At 40.2% G+C, this 18351-nt stretch overlaps 1 protein-coding gene and 1 long non-coding RNA gene across 5 annotated transcripts in view; one reads left to right on the top strand and one right to left on the bottom strand.

Moving 5' to 3' along the window:
* Positions 1-620: 620 nt before the first annotated feature.
* Positions 621-18351, bottom strand: part of LOC122988295 — a 24459-nt gene continuing 6728 nt past the window's right edge. The window contains exons 2-6 of one of the 4 annotated variants that reach the window (XM_044360496.1): positions 12497-12690; positions 9242-9386; positions 5618-5923; positions 3940-4114; positions 1523-1609 (exon numbers count right to left, since the gene is read on the bottom strand). In XM_044360496.1, coding sequence (XP_044216431.1) covers positions 3980-4114; positions 5618-5923; positions 9242-9386; positions 12497-12690 — 780 coding nt within the window. In that variant the 3' untranslated portion in view covers positions 1523-1609; positions 3940-3979. Of the gene's footprint in view, positions 1610-3935; positions 4115-5617; positions 5924-9213; positions 9387-12496; positions 12691-18351 lie in introns of those variants that run through there. The other 3 variants (XM_044360495.1, XM_044360494.1, XM_044360497.1) reach the window with 3 other exon arrangements.
* The window catches only part of LOC122988296, a 15448-nt gene continuing 14150 nt past the window's right edge, over positions 17054-18351 (top strand). Inside the window, exon 1 of the long non-coding RNA XR_006404762.1 lies at positions 17054-17204. This is a non-coding gene — a long non-coding RNA (uncharacterized LOC122988296). The remainder of the gene's footprint in view (positions 17205-18351) is intronic.

The following is an 18351-nucleotide window of genomic DNA, read 5'->3' as shown; positions in this document are numbered from 1 at the left end:
AACAGGGCTGTAGCTGCTGTTGAGGACACTGAGGTCATGCTGTGGTATTTCCTCTGAGAATCTGGGGGTTTTGGCAACGTGGGGGGGATTAATCTTGTACAGTTACAAACTGATACATGTAAACATGGATATAGTATATTAAAATGTTACTTTTAGTACTTTTAGGACAACAAAATAAGTAAAGCATTCAGTATTTCTCTTTGAGATTTTTTTTCCTGCAAGTACAAAGAGAAGTAGAGGGCTTTGAAACAAAACTTAAACTTCATATTGGGCAATACATTGTAATGCTTTTTTTCACGAGTTGGATTATTTCCTAGAAAGCTTCCTAAAAAGAACCAGGTAATGTAGTACGTAAAGGTGAAATGGAGACAAATTTCTGAAGTTATTTCAGGTCAAATTTAGTATTGCATTTGTTGTAGCAGGCTTTCTGTTAAAAATGTTGAAACTCAAAGCCAAAGCCAGGTGAGGGGACTTCAGTAATTTTCTCACTTGACAAAGCTCCTCAAGAGCCACAGAAAACACTATCTGCACAGCACCAAACAGCAGACAGACACCGTTAGACTAGCTGGTGAACATAGTGGAGCATTTAGCAGCTACAGAGACAGATATTTTTGGTCGGTGAGTTGGTGGAGACCAAACTAGAGCTAAAAGGAGAGTGAATATTGAAGTTACATTCATCAGGTGGACACAAATTCAACTGAATTCAATGTTAACACTGCTATGTGGCTGCTGGATGTGTACATAGACAACTGTTTTGCTTACACATTTGTCATATTAACTTTATAAGGTGATAATATATCAATGTTGTGTTTACAGCTTGTTACGGTGCCCCCAAGTGGCCAAAAAAATCTGTGAATACTGCTTTAAGATACATAAAAAGTCTTGTTAAAGCTATGTAGTCAGATTTTGAACTGTAGTGACCGGTCAGTTCTCAAGAATAGCTTAATTTCTCTCTGTTATAAGAGGTGAAATTCTGTTTTTGCACCATGTAGTAAATATCAGTATAATGTGACAGATGCATTTCACATCTGGACCTTCCAGCCTGAACATGTGGTCAGTAGGTTTCAACCACTCACTACCTGAGACCATGGGGGTGATGACTGGTAGCGTCATCTCACTCCAATGGAAACGTTAATGCTAGCATTTCTCAAAGTATAGACCGCATTTCCCATAACTCCTTTTGCTCCCCTCTCCACCCCCCGATCCTTGTGGTAATGGATTTATCTTGTGAAGAAGCAAAGTAGACAGACTGACATTTTAGTTACCTGTGTAGCTGATATTTACTACAGCTTTACAAGATAACATGTATTCATGTCTGATTAGTTGGATTCTTCAGTGACAAAGTGATGTTCTTTTTTTGAGGAAACTGTCCACATACTTGCAGAGAACAGTTTAAGTCTGATACGAGTGGATATGTCACAATATTAAAGTTCTGTGCCTTCCTCTGAGTTCAGTCCAGCAGTTCCTGTTTGATTCTTATGAGGGTGGGGGGGTGCCAGCTGCCTCGGCCCTCCCTTCGTAGAATGTATTCACTAAATTGAGAAGAGTCCACACCGCCACCACATGAACCTGTGATCCAGAACCCTCTCTGCTGCAAGCGCTCCAACACCTGCAGTCACACACAAACCAAACAGCAACAACACAAGAGTGAGGCATGACAAGAAGCCTTTGAGCAGGACATTCACATTCTCCAATGGAGTGCTGCTGAGCAGAGGGAAGGAACTCATTTAATATTTTCTGGATACATTTAAAGACACTGTAGAATATGAAAGTCAGTGACTTTAGCATCCTTCAGTGATAGAAGCAAAATAGACACTGTGACAGAAATGCACCAAGTTAAAGAATATGGTTGGCAATATTCAATACTGTTGGTGTTGTCAGCAGTTCCCAAGAAAAGACCAAGACCAACAATGTGTTGTTCCGTCCCTCAATACTTTCTGACTCCAAACCCATTGGTTCCAACTTAAGATGTAAATCTTTAAAAAAAAAAAAAAAAACCTCACAAATATATAGTTTCAGTTTTTTTTAAAGATTCAGTCATTTCCTCAAACAGCTGGTTACTGTAGTTTTTAACAACCATTACTCATACAGGAGGAAATGCATCTGCATCTGTTGGGGACTGTTTTCAGCAGCGGGTGAATACATGTTTGGTGTACACACACCATCCTGCTGGAGTATTTCTGGCAGCAGGATGGTGTGTGTGAGACTGAGTCGAAATAAACTATAGTGTGTGTGTCCATGGTAATGAAGGGACATGTCAGCCAGTGCAACAGTGTGGCTTATATTTTGAAATAAAATAAAGCACCAAGTCTCAGCTTTAATTTGAGTAGGTTTACATCAATATAGACAGAACTGTGTGGGAGACATAGCCCTTTTCACACATAATGCCCAAAGTTTAGTGGTTCAAACATAATTATTGTAATTAATAATACTAGTGCAGTGCCCGTTCAAAATGTGCCTGTCCAGACCAGAGTTTAACTCTCTACTAACTTTTTTACTTCATTCTCTATGGTAGTTCTTATCACTATGGGTGTAATCCCACCTCTGACCACAATGTGGGCTGCAATGGCAGAGTGGTGCTGTCCGTATTTCCGTTCGTTGACTCCACATGCAGAAGAAGAGGCAAATCAACATTGTAGAAGCAATGTTATTCATGAGGTATTTTTATATATTTCTCATCCAACTTCACACAGACATTGCACTTCCTTGTTTCCCCAGCAATCCACCCGCCAAGTGTGAAGTAGATTGGATGAATAGTTCTCATGATATGCGAAGGACAAACATACATACATACCGATGGACAGACAGACAGACAGACAGACAGACAGAAAGACAGAGATTCCTTGCTTTATATAGGGAGATACTGAAGTAAATCTGCTCATATTAAAGCTGAGACTTTAATGTATTATCCATTATTTAATTTCAAATTGAACAAAATGTGTAAAACTGTCCAAATACTTACTGTCTGGGCCGTATCAGGCTTTGTTACACACACATAATACTTGCTAGTGGATCAATTCATTGTTGGTTTGGGTCTGCATGTGGGATTTGTTGACAAGAAGAAAAATATAGAATATCACCAGACTTATCCTTTAAGGTGAATGCCAGTAGAGCCCACCAATACAGATGTGACTCACTCAAAAATTCAAAAACGGGTTTTCAAATGAACATAATATCCATATAGGCACAGCTGGCAAAATGTCCTCTCCAAGGACAGCAGGAAAAACCATCCATAATGGTGGCTGTAATTCAAACAAGTCTGTTAGAAGCAATGTCTCAAAACTACTGGCACATTTCTTAGAGGAAACAGCTCTTCCAAGAAGTCAGCAATTACTTTGGTGAGAACAATATTGTTAAAACTGATGAATTTTGAATTACATTAGGACATGGAGTACATTAGGTAAATTGGTGGTAAGTTGGTGTAGAAGTGCTGCAGGCGCCCTCTGAATGCTGTTTTTTTCCCCCCAGGCTATGTTTATATTTACATAAATATGATTGTGATGCTGTTTGTATGAATTCTACTTGATGAAGGTCTGAGGACTGAAACATTAATAAAATGAGTAAAAGTGGTGGATGGTGTGTTGGACTTTTTTTTTTTTTTCACAAACTTGCAATACATTAAAATAAATCCCTGTTGAGCAATGTCAGACAGGCAAAAACATTTTGCCCACATCCCCTCCATCCTAAGAAAAAACATTGTGCACTGCACTGTTTTCTTTTCAACATGATTCTATGTAAAAACTATGAGTACACGTGTAAACAGATACAAGTTTCACTGGACTTAACAGCTCCACCTAATGGACAGTTTGAATCACTACATTATCTGCAAAAGATGAATTACAATGGCACGACACAAAATAAAATTAAATGGTTTTGATTGTTATGTGGGATGAACAAAAATGTGAAAGAGTAAGGATCACTCTTCATTTCATTACCTACACATGTGATTTAATGATATAGTCTGCGGTTCTTTTGTGTGTTAGTGTGTTACTAACAGTAGTCCATTAGTTTCTCTCCCTCCCTTCCTACTGAAGTGAACATGGTGACAATATCTCAGTTTGCCCTCAGGAGTCTTCTGTTCCTCTATACTGCATCTCTGTCTGACTGAGATTTCCTGAGACAAATATACAATAATGAAATGCGTCAGCCATCAATTTATCTCTACTGAAGAATGTTATTTGTTTGACTGTCATCATTTTTAGTATGTTCCTTCAGCCTAATATTGTATGTTCCTTCAGCCTAATATTGACTCTTCCAAATATTACCTCTAAAGACTGATTCACTAACTTTTCCTCTTGATGGTGCAATTATTTGGACATGCATGAAACGTGAACTTCACTTGCGAATGTATTTAAACATTGAAATGTTTTGTCAGTTGACATGACTTCACTATTTACTGATGCATGTCATTTGTTATTGAGTATATCTTTAATGTACATATAGCAAAATTAGTTTTTATTTTGCTTACTTCACTCCTCTGATGTCTGTGAAGCAGAGGGAATGCTTCCTTTTGCTATATACACTATTTAAGAAATACTATTACAAAGTAAACATGGCATGTCACGTACAGTAATTGAAACGAGTAAAGTATGACCACAGAGTCTATTACTACATTGATGATAAATGAGCTGCAAACATGTTCAAACTGACCAATATTGGAAATATTTCTGCTGAACAACAGACTGCTTGAGCGTCAATTATGAAATGCTTCCAGTGGACCTTGGAACAATGATGGGGATGACACAGAGCTGCTGCACAACTGCTACACACCCACTTCCCCCCTTGAATGTATGCAGAGGAACTCTGCTCTCATCAAAATGCATTTGAGGAGATTTATTACTTTGGAGTCTTTAAATGAAGACTGAAATACTATTTCATGATATGAATAAGAAGAACGTCCATGCTTTACCATTATAGGCCTTACAATCCCTGGTGTTGAGTTTAAAGGGACCATATTATGCTTTTTCTGGTATTCTGTTATTTTAATCCTGTTATGATGTTGGATGTTAAATATGGTCAGAGTTCCAAAATGTGAGGGGAACATAGGTAGAAATGCTCCCTGCAAGTCAAAAGCCAGGGCTTCAGCCTGCTCAGAACGCTTTGTTTTTTTCTACTTTGTACATGCCCACAAATGGTGGTCTACTCCGTAGCCTTGGTTGCTAAGGTGGTTGCTAAGATTTTTGTGTTGTTCATGTTGTCCACTCACATATTTCGGATTGGAATCTGGCTTGAACATGTACGGATGTCTTTGAGAAATTGACATTTCGAGTAAAGAATGAGAAAAAGTAGTGAAATCTTGCTACTATAGTTTGTTTCATGGTTTGTTGTACTTAAACCTCCTGAGCAGCCAGAAATCGAGACACAGCTTCTGGAAACAGACCAATCTGAATAGAATGGGATCATGGGAGGCGGGCCTTAAAGAGACAGGAGCTAAAATGGCCTGTTTCAGACAGAGACTGAACTGAGGGGCTGCATAAAGGGCCAGTATAAGATAAATAAGGATTTTTGAACTGTAAACCATGCAAAAATATTCCAGTAGAGCCCTAGGTTAAAATAAAGACCTGTAAATGTGCAGAATATGTCCACTTTAAGAATAAACCCTGCATGTGTCTTGTACCTGGACAGAGTTGAGGTGGCAGTAGCTGTTGAGTGGGAAGCAAATGACATGTGTGGAGTTGTGGTTCCAGCTGGTGTTTAGGGAATTGCACATGACGTCTATGACCTCAGGGAAAACCTCCTCAATCACGGCGGGGAGGGCGCTCACGCTGATCCTCTCGCCCAGCTCTGGAGCCACATGAACCACAACACACTCGCTCTCCCGACACACGCGCCCATGTTCACGCTCAGTCCTCCAGCGCTCCAGCTCAGCCTGCAGGGGAGCCAGCTGGAAGAAACTGGCCTCCTCATACAGTAGGGAGTACTCCTGCAAACACACACCACACACATGAAGACAAGCTCAGAGACATGCATACATGACAGAAGCTTGTAAAAAAGACTTGCGCAGTTACACATAGATGCATAGAAATGCTTGTATAGCACATAACACACAGACATACATACAGAAACACACAAAGACCTTTAGTGAAGATAGATAAACAAAGCACAGTAGCTCAGTGATGAAGAGTACTGAGTCTCCCCTCTCAGCAGTGACATGTCCACATCTGCCATATTTTACTGGAAACAATCACCATCGTTTGACCATTTGTAACACGGAGGTAACCTTTAGTTAATTTGTTCAATTATGTATTCAACATATTCATAATTTGAGGGTACAAATGACTAAATTTAGCTAAGTCATTACAGAATCTGCTCTGTGCATCCCCATGACAACAGTATGGGACATATTATGTCTTGCAGTGTGAGCAATACAGTGATTCAGAAATTTTTGAAAGTCTTGTTGTCTGCACTAGCTTTTTTAAGGGAATGAAATAGGAATATTGAGTGCCCTAATTATTAAACTTCACAGAACAATTTAATGTAATGTATGTTGTGGTTTTTGGAAAGTAGTATATATATCAGGTCATCTATCATATATGTTGATCATCTGTGGAGAACAAAAAACAGGATTGTCTTACAGTGGTATAAACGTTGAGGAAAGACCTGTTTTCCAAGGCAAAGAATGTGTTATTGATACCTGCACACTTGTGTTTATGCCCAAAACAAATAATACATCGGCAATCAATCAGTAAATGTTCGACTGAGATAAAAATGACTGGTTCATAATGATATTGAAAACAACTGTGATTCTAAACCTTAGGTAGCAGCTGACTGAATACATAGTTAGAGCCACTATATTTCATTTTTGCCCCCAGTGGATCTGGGTAAAAGGCTGAAAGCAACACATTTGGCCTCATGCAAGAACATTTTTGTATTTTTATCCTAAAACTCTTATTTTCTCTGTGAGGTTTGCTCATACGAGTGTTTGAAGTCGGATTCAAAAAACTCTCTTAACTGCCCGAACTTGTTGTAAATCACTCATTTCAGCCTGATAGATGTCACCCGTTCCCATGAAGAGGTGCATGTTCTTGAGATGTGATTGTTAGCATAACCAACACCCTTAAAACATCCATATTAGACTACATGTTCTGCTTGGTTTGTGGGCAGGTTTCATTCACAAAAATGTTACCAAAGAGTAAAAACATATTTCGTATGTAGTAAAAATATGCAATTATTTTTTTAGTTGGTGCCCTGTAACTAGAGAAAACTGGGAAAAAGCTGTACATTCCCCGTATTGCTCTTAAGGGGGGAATCCTACAAGAACCAGAATGCACTGCGTATATTACGCCCAATCCACTACTGATCGTGTGTTAACGGAACACAGCCGGTGAGTACAGCAAAGTACGAGCACTTCACTGAGGCTAATTTACAAAATGTTTTTCCTCATCAAGTCTGGGTATATCATACCGGTGTGCAAGGATCATAAAACAAATGGTGCGCAGGAGTCAATTATCTGGATCAATGCAACTTACTGAGAGCTTTAATGTTACATTGGCCAGAATGCTGCAAGAGCTGCCGGTGCTGATGGATAGTCAAAAAACCTCCCAGTCTGCTGTCTCCATTTCAGCTTTGTTTGGGAAACAATCATGGATGAAGGAGTGAAAACCTGCAACCATATGCTGTTTCTTTATCGTTTTGGACAACGAGAAGCCAGACCAGATTGTGCTCCATTTAGATGCAGATTATAAATCACAGGTAACACAGTCGCTGTTGTGCTGTTTTGTATTCAGAGTTGGCAAAGTCTAATATTCTGTCAGAAAATAAAGTCAGGTTTACCACTGCAAACGTTGTTGAAGTGCAGAGTTTTCAGTCTGTCTCCATTCTTTCTGACAATCCTCACTGGGCACCGGTTCATGCTGCAAAGCCACTCTGGCTGCAGCACCTCTCTTTCAGCTGCCACTGTTACAGCTCCCAAAGTGGCTTCCTCCTCCATACTCTGTTGTGTCTGATTCCACAGCACGATATTTGGCTGCGTATCATGAAACTAGTTTTCTTTAAAATATGCTGATATTTTAAAGTATTTAAGTAGTATGATATTTTAGTGTCTGCTTTCCCTATCGCTAGTGTAACGTGGTTGAGAGTGTTTTGGGAGACCCACCTTTGACTGTCCTTACCACTACAGCAAAAAGGTGTTGCTGTAGTTCTTCCTTGCCCCCAACTACCTCACTGTACATGTCAAATGATGGCGCTGGTGGCCAGAAGAACAACAGATTTTGCAGCTGTGCCCCAGAGACACAGAGAACATTGACAACTGTTGTTGTTTTCCACACTTTATCCTTAATTCAGATAGCTAGAGATAAGGTTGAAAATCGGTGTTCCTTTAAGTTTAGGAGTGTCAGTAGTAAGGGACCCGAAACAATTAGAAGATATTGATACAACGACGTAGAGCCTCACTGTAGTGTGACAGAAACAAAGAGGGAACACTTTGATGTAAAATTAGATGCTAAAAAACATCAAGCAAAGTGGTCCATGACTAATATGAGAGGTGGTCATGTAACAATCACAGAGATATTAGAGGAGAATATTATAATCTACAGGTGATGTTACACTGTCAGCTGCAACACAAGATGAAACTGCACAGAGACCTGCAGAGAGACACAGAGGCAGATGTCAGAGTGAGATAAGTTTCTTAGCAACTGCTGTAGTATAGAAGTTGATGCACCTAAATATGGCAATAAAAATCATAAAATCCAAAACACCTTTCATTAAATTGGCAGCCATGATGATGATAATATGGTGAACAGGGGGGGTGCAACACATCTCTCTCACTCTTGTTTTTGTATAATGGGCCGCTCGAGCAGCCCACATAATGCTCATGTGGCCCACATAGCGACCAACCCATCGGGATTTCTCTCAGTGCTCCCAATGGCCAGTCTGACTCTGTGCGAGTAGTTCTTGCATGAGGCCCATTAACTGCAGTAATTTTCATTTTTCTACAACAAGAAAGAACAGTGCGTGCCCCTTCCTCATTACCACCACTGAGGTGAAACGTCTCTCAACCCCCAACTGCTAAGCTGTGAATGTGTGCAACTGTGTGAATGTGAACAGGGCTCAGTGTCATAGGGGGAAGTGTAACATTATACTTAAGTGGTTATAAGATGTCTGGACTGTTATAATCTCTCTCCTGACAAACAGTCTTGAAAAGTGATCTATTTATTGCTTTCTCTGTGGTTTGGGACTGTTCAGACACATTTTAGTGATATACTGTGGTAGTACCTGATCAAAGCTCTAGACAGACACTCACTTTGAAGTCATCTGGGATGAGGAGTTTCGAGGTCCGGAGGAAGTTGAGTATGTAGCGGAACATGGGGCCATCTCGATCGATGAAGTAGTGCTGCTTTAGACTGTCCAACACAATGGGCTCCGTTCCATCAAACAGACGGCCGATCCTGCCACAGACCACAGACAAAGAGAGAAATACCGACCAAATGTTGGTGAGGCTGTCATGTCTGCTGCCCACAGATGTCCTACAATACAGTGCAGCAGCTGAACGTTCAGTCACATATGCCATTGTTGACAGCTGAAAAGTACGGGGAGATGGACTAAATAAAAACACAGGATGAATAGGATGTTCAACCTTATTTCCATGTAGTAATAGAGATGACATGTCTATAACACTTGCAAATGTTTTCTATCATTGTAGCACTGTGCAGCAGCCATTACTTCACAAGGGCGTATGAATGTGTGTGAATGGGTGGATGTGATTCATAGTGTAAAAGCGATTTGAGTGGTCGGAAGACTAGAAAGGTGCTATACAAGTACAGTCCATTTACCATTTACCATCATCCACTGTTGTATTCTGACATCAGTGGATAGTAGAAGTACTCTGATAGGAAGTCATTTGGGTACCTTTCTTCGCTTTGCTTAGGTTTGTCACAATGGACTGAAAACTACTGAACTGTAAATGCATGAGACTGCCCTCCCAAGAAAAACAACCTAATTGGTCGTGATGCCATTCGCCCAAAAAGGACATATAATTACATTTGAGTGACAGATGCCATCTAGTGGCTATAGTAATTATGACCCGGAGCAGTGGTGCAGTTCAGAAGATGTATATATATGTTGATAAATTTCCTCATTTGGAGGAATAACCCAACAGTGGACTTTGCCACAGGAGACCGTTGTTTTCAACCGCGAGTGTCACATTTCCAACTGTGAGTCGGCACAATTTTTTAAAAACTAAAATTTTGATCATCCCCTACCCTCAACCCTGTTAACCATAGTGTTGTCACATCATAAAACTTTATTACTTTTTAACTGTGATTAATAATGGTTTTGGAAAGCACAGACAAATAATGTCCTGCCGATTACTGCCAATAGGTCGCCAGATTAGAAAATGCTCCTTTGTGTCATTCTCGTGTCACATAGTTAAACAATTTGGATTTAATTTGGAGGATTTGTTGAAATGCATAGTGGCTTTAAAGGAAAGGTCCAGATTTTTTTTCAAATATATCTTAAGAAAATACTTGACCACATATATACATGTACACTGAACAAGTTTTTGATCGCTAAAAAATGCAAACCTATACTAGATTAATTTTCTCTAAACGGTGTTCACTGTGGCCACAAGTGGTAATTACACTTGACACATAGTGTAACAGTAGGACCAGCAGAGTCATAAAGTCAGCTAACTGACTAACATTAGCTAACATTAGCCACCATAAGCTACTGGTCATACCAGACCAAGTAAGATTGTAGCCACAGAAAACATTGGGTGTGCTGAACTGAGAAACACTGTGATTTATTACTATTTAAGAATGTGTTATTTCTTCTTTCAAATGTTACACAGTCAGAGTCAAGCACAGATTTGTATGAGGCAGAATGAGAAACATTGCATGTGCAAAGCTTTGAAGTGGTTAAAGTCAGTGGGCCCGCAGCACTTACTGGATTTAATGAAAACACTTTCACAATCAGTTTAACATGGCAGACATGCTGAATGCCATCTGGCAGCTTTAAAGTACTCTAACAATCACCTGTACTATATTTAAGTTTTCAAAGCAACATGTGGGCACAAACAGTCACCCAAAGAGGCCACAGAGTCAGTTATTAAAACACAGAAGCATCGATGTTCTCATGACCAGTGAGTCATGAGAACATCTATTAGATGGACTAATTAGCAAAGAGAAACTGTGCTGGTTTCTAACAGAAAAATATATAAAGTGTTGTGTGTATGGTTCAGCATGAAGGTAAATGCATTCATTTTTACCTTAAATTTACATTTACAGTCCTGGTTAAAAGTTTTAGGTACTTTAGAGGTTTAGATTCTTATCTATTATGCAACATCATCAGGGAGGCATGTGATCGGTCCAAAATTTATTTTGCAGCAGACAGCGACCTCAAACATCCAGACAGTCATTAAGAACTATCTTCAGCAACAAGAGGAACAAGGAGTCCTGCAACAGATGGTCTGGCTCCCACAGAGTGCTGATCTCAGCATCATGGAGTCAGTCTGGGATTACAAGAAGAGACAGAAGCAGCTGAGACGCCTAAATCCACAGAAGAACTGTGGCAACTTTTCCAAGATGCAGGAACAACCAACCTGCCAAGTACCTGAAAAACTGTGTGCATGTGTACCGAGGAGAACTGCTGACAAAGCTGTCATTTTTAAATGTGTGTCATTTTGTGCAAAAGTGCATTTAAAAGCTTATCTGAAGCTTATATGAGGCTTCAGCAGTCTGAGTTAGTCATATCAAGTGGATATCTGACACATTTACAGTCTTTTTAGCATCAAATTCCCTCTTTGTGTTTCCTCAGACAGTGTTTCCCTGTTGAGCAGCATAGGAAGTATAGTAACAAAAAGAGGAACTTTGGCACTAAAAAGACTAACATTGAAAGACTTGATTTGACTCATTTGGACGCTGAAGCTTCATATTAGCTTCGGATGAACTTTTAAATACATTTTTGCACTGAAGGAGGACTGTGGATTTTGTCCCCCATCACTTACATTGCAAGTGCATTATGAAGGGATCTTCTAATGGTCACAGGAGGAATGATTACAGCAAGAAAAAACAAATTTTCATTTGTGCTCCTGACTGTTGTTTTAAGACAGATTTGAACTAAAGATTTTAAGTCCTTTAGTCTGTGCAGAAAGCCCTTAATATATTAGAATGCATGAATTTATCCATGAATGTACCCCAAATCTTGCTCTTATGTACCTTAATACTGAGTAAAAATCCCTTAAAATCTCATAAATTTTCACCTTAATATTTCAGACTCTAAGGCAAACCAAATCACAACCTCAATAATGCCCTAAACTGAAAACTAATGGATTTTTCAAGTATTTGAAATAATATGTAAATTAAGGGGAAAGTCATGTATCACTTAAAACCTACTTAATTTGCTAATTAAAGGCTTTTTAAGGGGTTTAGTTTTTACCTTTTCCCAGACTACCAAGCACTTTCATTTTAAAGAGATGTTTTGTGTGTTTTCATGGATACATGAAGAAAAGAAGATGGTATCTTTAGGGAATGTTTTTTCCTAGTGGGTGAGTGTCTCTCACCGTGATTCAGGGTATTTGGTAAGGGTGGCCAGGCTGCTGGTGTACATGTGTCCTCCTACATCGATGTGGACAGGTGCGTTGGTTTTGGTGAGCTGTGCGGGGGTGGGGATGCCGGCTGAGCTCAGTGGAGACACAGGAGACGCAGAGACCAGCCGCTGACTCGTCATGCTGCTGCTGCTGCTTCCACGGCTGTCCTGGGACACCAAACACACACACACACACACACACACACACACACAGACACACACAGAGAGAGTAGTGGTCGTACCAGTATGAAAGTAGAAGTATAGTTGTAATAGTAGCAATAGTGTCAACAGAGGTTAATCAGACATTTAAATGTCCAATAAATATCATCATGTAAGAAATATTTCACTTATTGTAGACCTGCATCAGCTAGTGTTAGACTGCACACAAAGTTTTAAATATAGACTACATTATCCTTACACCGACGTGGTTGAGATGCTAAGTTTAAAAAAAGAACCCTCTGTGTGTCAGATTGAAAATTCTTGCAACGTTGTAGCTAAAGGTTTCAAGATTCAACTAAATTCTGAACGAAAAGAAATGAATCTCATTAATGAAAAATGTGTTTTTATTATTGCTGTATCTTTGACCTCCTCACTAATAAGATGTTTTGCTCTGTGCTCTGTCCACTGCTCATTACATTAACACGACTGCAGTTTCCTGCAGCTCTACGGAGCATTTCAGCATCTTTCAGCTCATTGTTATGGTTTTACTCCCTGACACTTGAATGTTTTGTCTCACAGCTCTCATCAGTCTTGCTCTGATAAACCTACTTTTTAGATTTGGGTTTCAAATGCATTTTATAAAATCATCAAATCAGAATCCAGTGTCACATCCTTTCAAATCCCTTATTGAATCTAATTAGATCTACCTTTCAACATTTGCATATAACTAAGTGGTAGTGTAATAAATGTTCACAATCTGTAACTAAAACCTAGTGGGATTGTTGATTGAATATGTTTCTGACACAGTGAAACATACAGTTTACTTTTACACCTTATTTTCCCAAAAGCTGTACATTTCAAGTCAGAATTACAAAGTGGAGCTTAAAATATTGATGTGATATTCATAAAAATATATGGAGATTATCATGAAATTGTCATGACAGAAAATCTCACTCTACTGGTCATAATGCACTACAAAAACACACGGTTCACTCACAATTGTTATGTTATGTTGCTTTACTGCTAATATCACCTGCTGCAGCAAGTGAAAGCCACTGTTAGCATTAACTTAAAATGAAATGAGTGACTAACTGGTGAACATAGTGTATAAAAGCTTTCCTTGTGGTGGGAAACATCAGGAAACATCATGACAGAAATATTGCACTTTCTACTCCATTACATTAATTTTTTTAGTATCTATTTTGGGCATTTTAAGTCTATATTACAGCAACAGTAGTAGAAAAACAAGGGAGAGGTGACATGCAACAACGGTCCACTGCTGGAATCAACCGTTGTGGTTATGTGAATGTGTCTTAAGCAGTGGATTACTGGGGAACGCCTCCACAACATTTATTTGACAGCTTTACTTACTTTAGTTCAGATGAAGATTTCACACAATGGATAATATAACAAGCTTTTAAAATACAACACATTGTTAAAGATGAAACCAGTGGTTTCTAACTTTTCTGGCTTTTGATGTCTTACAAAAAGCAGAAGGGTCACATTTCAGATGTCTATGAGTTGTTAACAGCTCCACCAAATAGTGATTTTTCCCTCTAAACCTCTCACATTCATAAATATTTGGATTGATTGTTCAGCAATAGTATCAGAACTTCTTCTTTCCTCTCCCATTAATCATCTCACCACCCCTCAGATTTATCTGCTGACCCTTTGGAGGGGCGCGACCCCTAGGTTGGGTACCACTGGACTAAACTAGCTAACTGTATATAAAGTAGTGTAAACTAGCTCCACCTCCAGCAGCTACAACAGTAACATGCTGCTCTAACACTGATGCTTCACTATTAATAATCTAATGATGTCATATATAATAATATATCAGTCAGAGGGACCAAACCACTACTTTTACTGCAATACTTTAACAACATCAAGCTCATAATACTTATGTACTTTTACTGAAGTAGGATTTTTCATGCAGGACTTTTACTTGTAATGGAGTATTTTTACACTGCTGTATTGGTACTTTTACTTAAGTAAAGGATCTGGATACTTCTTCCACCACTGTGGGTAACATCGTACACTAGTGCCAGTGCACAGCACTGTATACTATATTATGGAGCATTACCATTTAAAAAGACAGGTATTTTTCTCAGGAGTTGGTGGAGACTAAAACAAAGCTAAAAGGAGAGTGAGTGGACGCAAACACAACTCCAAAAGAATGCTAATGCTCTTCTGTAAACAACTGTTAGTTAAGTCACAAAAAATCAGTGAATGCAGCCTTAAGTATCCTACTACTAGCAAACATTAGAGTGCTTAATATGCTTGAAACAACATACATTAAGCCGTGATGATACAGAAGTTGATCAAAAGTTATATATTTGTCAGGCCCCGGGGAGTATTGTTCCCGTATGTTGGGTAAGTGACTCCAAGTGTTGCTTCTGGCATCCTGTCATCTGGCTGCCAGGCCTTACCCACTAGGTGAAGTTTTGGAGAAGTGCTGATGATTTAGAATCATAGCTGCCAGGCAGCCTCAGGAATGGCAGACAATGCCAGAAGCCTGACAGGAAGCGAAAAAACACAAGGACAGTCTGTCAGGCACATGCATATGACTTTGCTCTGCCAGAGCACAAGCTATCCCAGATTGCCTTGTAGGCTACTTAACAATGCCAGGTGCCTGGCATGAAGCAACACATTAAGCTCAGAAAGAGGCAATTGGCAGCTCTGTAGGAGGCCAGTGCCTGACAAGCTGGGAACAAAGGTCCCCTGGGCTCTCACTCAGCTCTCTTCTTCACCGTTCTGCAGTTTTCTTTCTTTCTGCTCCAAACTGCTCTTGTCATACCTTTTAGTTGTATTTCATTTTCTTCTGTTCAATAATAAACAAGTCTCAGGAGCCCTAATCTCAAGTCTGTGACTTGATAGTAAATCTGAAAACTCCAATGTACAAATATTTACATCCTCACTTCAACAGTCTTCAGTTTATCTTCAAACACAAACATGTATTCATATGGACAGCAATCTGCCAAATCACAACCACACTGAAATACATCTATATTCAACTAAAAAACAAGATGTAGCGTCAGAAATATAGTCCACTTAAAGCTTTCCTGCTGCATTTCTATGACTGGTTCCTGTAGAAACACTGTAGTATGTTCTGTAGAGAGTTACACATCTGACTGTATTTACACAATACATATTCATTACATTGTCAACCGTCAAAAAACAACATATACATAATAAAAAAGTGATTTCACTTCACAGACGGCCATAAAAAGATCATCATGTGTTGCCTGTTGTTAGTGTTTTTATCTCAGTGTGTCTGACTGACACATGAGTTGTTGAGTTTGTGTCTGCTGGAAGGATTTGCTTTTGTGTGTAAAATGAGCTGATGTGTTCAGCTGTGTGTTGGTAAAGTTGACTGTGTGAAGAGTTTGAAGATGTGGACTTGTACTGAACCATACATGGAACCAATCGTAAAAAAAAAAACAACAACAAAAAACTGAGAAGATTTATTAAATTCTTTTGAATTATTAGGATTTTTCATATTTTATTTCTTCACTCAATTGGTCAGCTGACTTTTAAACCAAATGGGATGAAGCAGCTAAAACTCTGGTATGATAGTGTTGAACATTGTTATAAAAGATGCAAGAGATAAGATGATTAACAGAGACAAAGGCACCAGTGTTGATGTGAAGGAGCATAAAAACCACGGTTTATACAGAATCCACTCACATCAACCAAAATCTCAACTTTAACTATAGTCACAATTTACACAACATCAACAGTGAGCAGTGAGGACTCTCCCACACAGAGTGCAACGTGTTGTCAGTGAGGAGGAGGATGGAGAGAGGGAGGTGAAGCGTGTGAGGCCAACCTCATCTCCTGTATACAAAGTATAAAGTACAAAGTGCAGGAACCAGAGGCTGGGTTTCAAATCCTGAGTCCCACCTGGAGTTAGGTTTAGGAAACAAAATCACTGATTAAATGTTAATAAAGTGAGTAACATGTTGTGTCTTGTCCCTCAACTCACTGACTTTTTCAACTTTTGCAGATATGTTCAGTATGAACATTTTGCAACTTGACAGAAATGTTCATGATAAACATTTCTTCATTATGTTGATGAATAAGATAGCTTTGTCATGATCCAGTCACTATCTGCTCCTCAGTCCCTCTGCAGCCACATTCTCTCATCCCCAGCCCTCTGCAATGCTCTCTGTCTGTTTTCAGTCCCTGCTCACTACTCCCATGCCATTTTTTCCCACCAATTCCCCAGACTTGCCATCTTCAAGCTGTCCACCAGATGCCCTTGGACTTTACCTCTTTTCCCCATCTACACACTTGTCACCACTCAGTAATTGTCTGCACCTGCTGCCCATTCCCCCATCAGCTCCTCACTAAGTTGCTTTATGGGACACTTGCTCTCTAGCCATCCTGATCCTATCTGATCCTGGACTTTATCTGTTCCTGCTGTTTCTGTGGTTTGAACCTTTGTGCCTGTTTATCACCTGCCTATCTGCCTTGCTACTTTGAACTGGGTACCTGTTTTGGACTAGCTCTCATTGCTACCTGTAAGCCTGAGTTTTGTTTACTTTTGCATTAATTTACCTTCTTATTTCACTTTCACCTGCCTGTCTCGTGTGTCTGTATTTGGGTCCTCCACCCGTCTGTTCCATCCTCATTCATGACAATAATGAACTGGCCAGAAATGGACTCAGCAGACATTCACCAGCCCTGGAGTTTTGGAGTTACACAGGATGTTTTTTTTTAAACGAAGAACCAAGCTTCCTTAAGTCCCTTGCTGTTTACTGGAAGAAGGACCCTGAAATTGCCCAATAAGTGGCATTCTTCAGGTGGAAATACAATTTAAATCCTGCTCCTCCCAAGTCCATCATTCCAGCAGAGTCTCCCAGCTCCTCCCTAGAGCAGCCTGTCTCACAGTCTGCTAGCTTTGGGCCTGCCAGCCACCATGACATCCAGAGGTCACCCTTTAAAGTGACTCGCCTTATCATTTTCATGGGGTACAGAGAAGTCTTCAAAAGGAAGCGTGGTCCCCATGGCTCCCGAAACCTCTGGCTTGCTCAGCAGTCCAGTGCAACAGAGTCTCTCCTGTTCTCTCCTGTTTCTGCTGGGCTGCAACAGCCCCTTTATTCCTGAGCTGCAACAATCCCCTATTCCTGACTCTCCTGTGGTTGTGCTTCAGCAGCCTCACTTGCTCACCTGCTGGACTCCGTGTCGTCAGCTGCACCTTGCCAACCTCCTAGACCTTCAGCAGTCAGCCGCCTCTGCCAATGTACTATCAGACCCCCAGTCAACAGTCCCTGCTGACACCCAGCCAGACCTCCAGTTGGCAGTCTCCGCTGACCCACAGCCAGACTTTCTAGACCATCAGTCAGCTGTCTTCGCTGATGCTCAGTCAGACCTCCAGTTGGCATTCTCTGCTGACCTACAGCCAGACTTCCCAGATCATCAGTCAGCCATCTTCACTGGTGCGCAGTCACATCTCCAGCTGCCCACCTCTTGCTCTGCACTCCAGCGGTCTGCCTGTCCTGCACCCTGCCTCGACCTGCAGCTGAATCTTCTGGTGCCAGCTGCCCTTCTTGTCCTCTAGACAGGAAACATTGCAGACCTCCAGAGCAGCCCAGCCTTTGTCACCAACCTTCTCCTGTTTCATCTCCTCATTCCCCTCACTTGAGTTTCTCTACCCATCTCCCCACC

The sequence above is a fragment of the Thunnus albacares genome, chromosome 9 (genome assembly GCF_914725855.1).
Source record: "Thunnus albacares chromosome 9, fThuAlb1.1, whole genome shotgun sequence".
In the NCBI taxonomy this organism is placed as follows: domain Eukaryota; kingdom Metazoa; phylum Chordata; class Actinopteri; order Scombriformes; family Scombridae; genus Thunnus; species Thunnus albacares.
Note: the sequence above shows the minus strand (reverse complement) of the source record. Positions and strands in the feature narration are given on the sequence as shown.